Here is a 6,000-nt window from a genome sequence, read left to right on the forward strand (position 1 = left end):
CAAGTCAGGTTAGGTCATTTGCTCCAATGACAGTTTGTAAGTAGAAGAGCCAGTATGTGGACCCAGGAAAAATTCATAGCACCTGGCTTCCAGAGCCCTCCTTCGTTGTCCTTATTTGTAAGTTGCAAGAAATACAGCTTCTACCTTATACAGTTTTGAATATCAGTTGCAATAATGCAGTAAGGTACCTTGGGCAGTGCTTGGCTCCTAGCGGGTACTCAGTATTCATAGTTGTTATTAGTCACAGTTTCTCATAATAACTATCATAGTGCTAGGAGGATACTTAGTATTTTTCACTTAAAGCATTGTGTTTTCTTTATTAAACCACTCAAAAACTGTGAAGAAAAAAAAGAGATATTGAGCAACAATAAGAACAGAAGGCGAAGTATGATAAAGTGCTATGTTGAGCCCATTGGTTAAAGGTTGTATTAGTGAATCTTGAAGGATTTCACATGTAAAAAGAGGAAAACCAAGACACGTCTTGGGGAAGTCAGTCTGTACTTCATGTTTGCCATTCTTCCCCTTATTTTTGTTCTCACACTGCTCTCTCAGAGATCAGAAGGGCTATACTCAAAAGGCCAGCTCCCTTTCGTATCTGTATAGCTGGGTGGCCCTAGGCTTTTTTTATTTTTTTTTTAAATGGCAGGTCCAAATGACATTAAAATTCAAATTTTCATTTATCTTAAATATTGAACTAAAGAATTCAGAGCAATTAATAAACTGTGTACTTTAATCTAGGAAAACAGAAATTGGACATTTTTATGTGATTCTGTAATGTGATTTGGAATGAATGAAAAGTTGAAAGTGCAATGAGGACTTCCTTTTCCAGTTTTGAGGGCCCATATTAAGAAGTAGGAACCCTTGATACTAACAGGGTTAATTACATGTTTTGCCCATGCATTTTTCTCACTGGTAACTTATACAGGAAATTAAAGCCTTAGAAATTATTTTTTATCCTTCCAATAATTTCCACCATTTTTGGTTGTTTTTTTTTTTTTTAATGGTAATTAAAAAAAAAAAAAAAGATGTTATTTATTTATTTATTTAGAGGGTGTGTGATTGGGGGAGAAGCAGAGGGAGCGGGAGAGAGAGAATCTTAAATAGACTCCACACTGAGCACAGAGCCCAAGAGGGGTTTAATCTCACTACCCTGAGATCATGACCTGAGCCAAAATCAAGAGTCAGACACTTAACTAACCGGCCCCTGTATTTACTACTTCTTAGATAATGACAGAAAGCATGCATAATTTCACTTTTTGGAACTTACTTTTGCATGCAGTCCAGGAAAATTTTACACCGTTATTTCTAAATCTTTATAAAATAAAAAATGCATGTGTAAGTGTATATGTGTATGTGTGTATTTTTAAAGCTTGTAAAATTTCAGCTGAAACTCTCTAGGAGCCCTGAATTAAATTTAGGTTGCAGGAACATTTCCTTCTTAATTTTTGCTCTTATTTTTGTTTCTGTAAGTTGGACTTTGTTTCTGTAGCAGAGAAGTTGGCCACCTCTGTCACAGCAGATATTCAAAATAAAAAACATGAAAGCTTCTGCCTTCCCACCTGGAGAAAGCACCTGTAAGCAAACAACTATGACACATCTGCCTAGGAGTTCTGATATTATTGCCATGTGAAACATGATCAAAATCCTTGTTCTGTCTCAGGCTTCAGATTCTCCCATCAGTTTGAAACAACAGAGCACTCAAAGGTGCCTGGTGTGGTCTACTACTGTTTCAAGTACTTCGCTTGCTGTAGTTTATTAAGTAGACTTTTATTTTGCTATCTATACCTATCACTTAAGCAAAAGCTTTGCATCCTTTGTGTTGGGGAGGGGTGCTAAATTTTGTGGGCTATTGCTTAATTTAGTGTACAAAACCTGACAAACACTATCTTCTAGACACATTTTCTAGGAATGCTGTATATTCTCCAAGCCCTGGGTTCCCGTCCTCCCAAGCAAAGGCAACCATGAAAAGGGAGGGACCAACAACTCGAATTAAAAATGAGTCCGATTTTAAAATGGCAAGATCCGCCCCCCCCCCCACTCGGGGGGCCCCACTTCTAGGGGCAGTGGAAGGGGAAATAGAAAAATTTCGGATAGTGCTTCCAAAACATGTACACGGATTCGCTTCCGTCTCTCTCTCTTCATCTTACACTGATTTTATGGTCTCTTTGCTAAATGAGAAGTTCAAGTTCTCCGGGCGCACGCCGTGACCTCTAGTGGTGGGCATCGGGCGAACACCAGCCTTCGGGCTGACACCTGGGATGGCACCTGGGCCGCATTTCCTTGCCGGCCCGTGGTTTCCTACATATTAGGCGGCGGCTTGCCATTCATGCTTTTTGACAGCTGCGCGGCCGCCTGCGAACTGAGAGCGAAGCGCTCCCTGCACCAACCCCTGCGCCCCTGCTCCAAAGCCCCTGGCGGGAGGGCCGGACGGCGACAACACTCGATGGTGTTTCGGGGCCCGCCGGCCGGCTCGCTTCTCCATAGGTGGCTGCGTTTCCGACTTCGCCCTGGCTCCACTCCGGGGGCTTGACGTGCAAACTTCGCCGGAGCGAGCTGAGAGGGAGGGACCGGCGAGGGGGAGGAGGCGGCGGGAGGCGCCTCTGCTTAAGGGAGCCGGTCGGGCGCCGCCGCTCGGACGGACGCGCGGACGGAAGGAAGGAGCGGGGCCGCCGGGCCCGGCCCGGGGATGCGAGCGGCCTCAGGGTGGGCAGCCCGAGGGTTGGGGGTGCGTCTTCGGGCCTCCCCGCCGCGGGCAGCCGTGGCGGGAGCAGCCCCGGGCGCCGGCCTCCGTGCGGGTCTCGGCGGCAGAGGCAGGCAAGGGACCCTGCGCCGTGGTGGCGGGCCGCCGCCGGCTCGTCCCCTCCCCCGAGGGGCCGCGGGAGTCGAAAGCGAAAGCGAGCCCGGGCCACGGACTTTGCGCCCGGGGCGGGGGGTGGCCCAGGAGGAGGCGGGTTGGGAGGGCTGGGCGGCCGGGGGGCGCTGTCAGCGCGCCCCACCCGGCCTGCGGGCCGCGCACGCCGCCGGAACTCCCCGGCGCCTCCTTAAAAGCGGCCCCCGCGCGACTCTTTTCCCCCTTTTTTGTTACATTGTAGGAGCGGAAAGAATGTCGGAGCGGGCCGTGGATGACGTCAGGGGGGAGCCGCGCCGAGCGGCGGCGGCAGCGGGCGGAGCGGTGGCGGCGGCCGCCCGGCAGCAGCAGCAACAGCAGCAGCAGCAGCAGCCTCCGCAGCCCCAGCGGCAGCCGCCGCCGCCGCCGCGGCGCCTCCGGCCGGAGGACGGCGGCCCCGGCGCCGCCTCCACCTCGACCGCTGCCGCAATGGCGACCGTCGGGGAGCGCAGGCCCCTGCCCAGTCCAGAAGCGATGCTGGGACAGTCGTGGAATCTGTGGGTCGAGGCTTCCAAACTTCCTGGGAAGGACGGTGAGTGTCCACGCCCTCCTCTTCCCCAAGTCCCTTAGTCCCCCATCTTCTGACCCTTTTCCCCTCCCCCCACCCTGTGACCCGCCCCCTCGGGGGTCAGAGATGCTATCGCTCGGTTGGGGTACGCGGAGGTGCCCGCACCTATTCCGTGCGTGCGTCAGCATGCGTCACACTCCCGGCCACTGATCTGCCTCTCCCCTCCTCCTGTGTGTGTGTATCTCCTAGGGACGGAATTGGACGAAAGTTTCAAGGAGTTTGGGAAAAACCGCGAAGTCATGGGGCTCTGTCGCGAAGGTGAGTCCAACCTCCCATTGGAGTTTCTGCAAGCCCTGAGGAAGTTTCTAGCGGGCTTCGCCAGGGTGGGAGACTTTATCCCACCTTACCCACTCCTTATCCCAGTGAGGATTCTGCTGTCTGAGGAGGAAGAAGGGGGAGAGCCGAATGTTTGGAAAATCTGGTTTGCGGGGCTTCCTGTAACGGGGAGCGTCCCGGAACCCTTCACTTCTAGGCCTAACTTGGTACAGCATGAGGTGCATTGCTCAGTGATAAGGTTTGGGGACCAGCAGTGAATTTAACCCAAATCCTTATGGTCTGACCCTCTTCCCAAGAGACACAAGTGAAGAAAGAAATTTTTCGCCTTGAAAGCATTTCCACGCATGCTTTAGGAGGCTTTGGAAAGGACATTTTGCTACCAGAAATTTTCTGCTGGCAATCAGAATTGATTTCAAACTTGAGAAAAGATAACGCTTTATCTGTGTGGCCTTATTTCTATGGGATTTAAGCTACAAAGTTTAGGATGCCTCAGGAGGATCATTACAACTGAAGAGCAGTTAGCCAGAGGGTGTGTGTGTGTATGTGAGTGTGAGTGTGAGAGCTGCTTGAGGAGCAGTTGGCTAGAGGGGTGTGTGTGTGTGTGTGTGTATGTGTGTGTGAGCTGCCAAGATCAGGGCAGGAAAAAGTCCAGAATTTTATTTGGTGAAACAAGCCTTTAGTGTCCGTAGTTAGTGAAACCAGAGTCTGATTATAGTCAGTTTTTAATAAAACTGTTTGATACTTAGGGAAATACTTGTAGCTAAAGGTATGTTTCTAAATGGAAGCTCTGGTATCTAGAAATCGTCAGACTTTTTTTCAGATTTATTTTTATTTAAATAGTCAACTTTGCTATCTAATGCCTGTGCCTGGGCACACTGCGGTCCAAAGGGATTTCTGGAGGCCAGTCGACTTTAGGTTCAATTTAAGTTGCTCTTTTAGTGGTAGTAAGGACAAGGCCTTACATGAGTTTTGGTATCCAAAATACTGAGTTTATATTCCCCAATGCAATTTCATTCCTCACGTGTAGCCATTAACTTTGGCATAATGTCCAGAGCCCAAGAATTGGTAGAACTTCGGCAAGCTGAATGTTTTAAAGTCCAGAGTTGGCCCATTGTTACTGTCTCCATATTTACTTCTTGTTTTTAGAGCCTTTTTTTTTTTTCCCACGTTCGCTGTTTTGGTGTTTTGAACTGGCCTCTTGTTGGCCTCTTGGCACTGCGAGGAAGAGTAATACCAGTGGCAGCTCTGTGAGGACTTCCAATTGGAACAGATTATAGAGCAAATTAGTTGATTTTGAAAATGAGAATCGCTGTTTGAGTTTGAAGGAAAGAGAGGGAAAGCAAAGGACTTGCTGGCGATGTTGCAATAGGAAAAATCAGTTGTTAGTCCGGTTTTAGTGTTGAGTTGGCAGTCCGCCTGAGCTTAAAAAATTAAAATCACTAGGTGGCAACTCTCATAGGAAATAGTTGGAGTAGAGTGTTAGAGGACCTGACCCACTCTTGTTCTTAGTTTTTATTCTTTGGGTGTGGATACATTTCCCATAAAGAGTTTCTAAATCTGTGTGAAAACAGTGTGCTAATTATTGGTAATTCCCCAATAGAGGATGAGTAAGTTTATTAGTATTTTACTGGGCAACTTGGTCTGGACTGACCCAACCAAATTTAGTGGCCTGAACCCAATTTTTGTCATACTATTTTCTGCTGGGACATACTCATCAGCAGGTTTTCACCATGAGGATCTAAGACCTCTCAACTATCTTCTTAAGGCAAAACAGTATCATAGATTTGGTTGTGTATGCTTCTGGCCTATTAAATGATGAGTGATTTTTAAAGGTGGTGTTTTTTTAAAAGGTGCTCTAACCATTCAGGATGCTGAAGGGACCAGGATGGCTGAAATTCTGCCTGGTGGCTTTGAGTAGAGACTGAAGTTTTTAATTCAGTCAGTTCTTGATTCATTTGTGACTTGAAGGATTTTCTGAGACAATTTTAATACTCAAGCATGAGAACATTCAGCACTCACGCAGTGGGCTCTGTTTGTCTAACAAATAGCTCATGTTAGACTGTTTAAGAAATGAAAATACAGGGGCACCTGGGTAGCTCATTCGGTTAAGCAACTGCCTTCGGCTCACATCATGATCCCAAGGTCCTGGTATCGAGCCCCATGTCAGGTTCCTTTCTCACTGGGGAGTCCGCTTCTCTCTCTGTCCTTTTCCTGGTCTGAGCTCTCTCTCTCTGTCAAATTAAAAAAAAAAAAAAAAAAAAAAAAAAAA

At 47.9% G+C, this 6,000-nt stretch overlaps 1 protein-coding gene across 2 annotated transcripts in view; it reads left to right on the forward strand.

Annotated features, from left to right (window-relative positions):
- The window catches only part of ATXN7 (ataxin 7), a 143,893-nt gene that overhangs the window by 43,865 nt on the left and 94,028 nt on the right, over positions 1-6,000 (forward strand). Inside the window, exons 1-3 of one of the 2 annotated variants that reach the window (XM_059390093.1) lie at positions 2,619-2,703; positions 3,093-3,419; positions 3,645-3,713. In XM_059390093.1, coding sequence (XP_059246076.1) covers positions 3,104-3,419; positions 3,645-3,713 — 385 coding nt within the window. In that variant the 5' untranslated portion in view covers positions 2,619-2,703; positions 3,093-3,103. Of the gene's footprint in view, positions 1-2,618; positions 2,704-3,092; positions 3,420-3,644; positions 3,714-6,000 lie in introns of those variants that run through there. The other variant, XM_059390092.1, reaches the window with a different exon arrangement.

Source organism: Mustela nigripes, chromosome 2 (assembly GCF_022355385.1).
Source record: "Mustela nigripes isolate SB6536 chromosome 2, MUSNIG.SB6536, whole genome shotgun sequence".
In the NCBI taxonomy this organism is placed as follows: Eukaryota; Metazoa; Chordata; class Mammalia; order Carnivora; family Mustelidae; genus Mustela; species Mustela nigripes.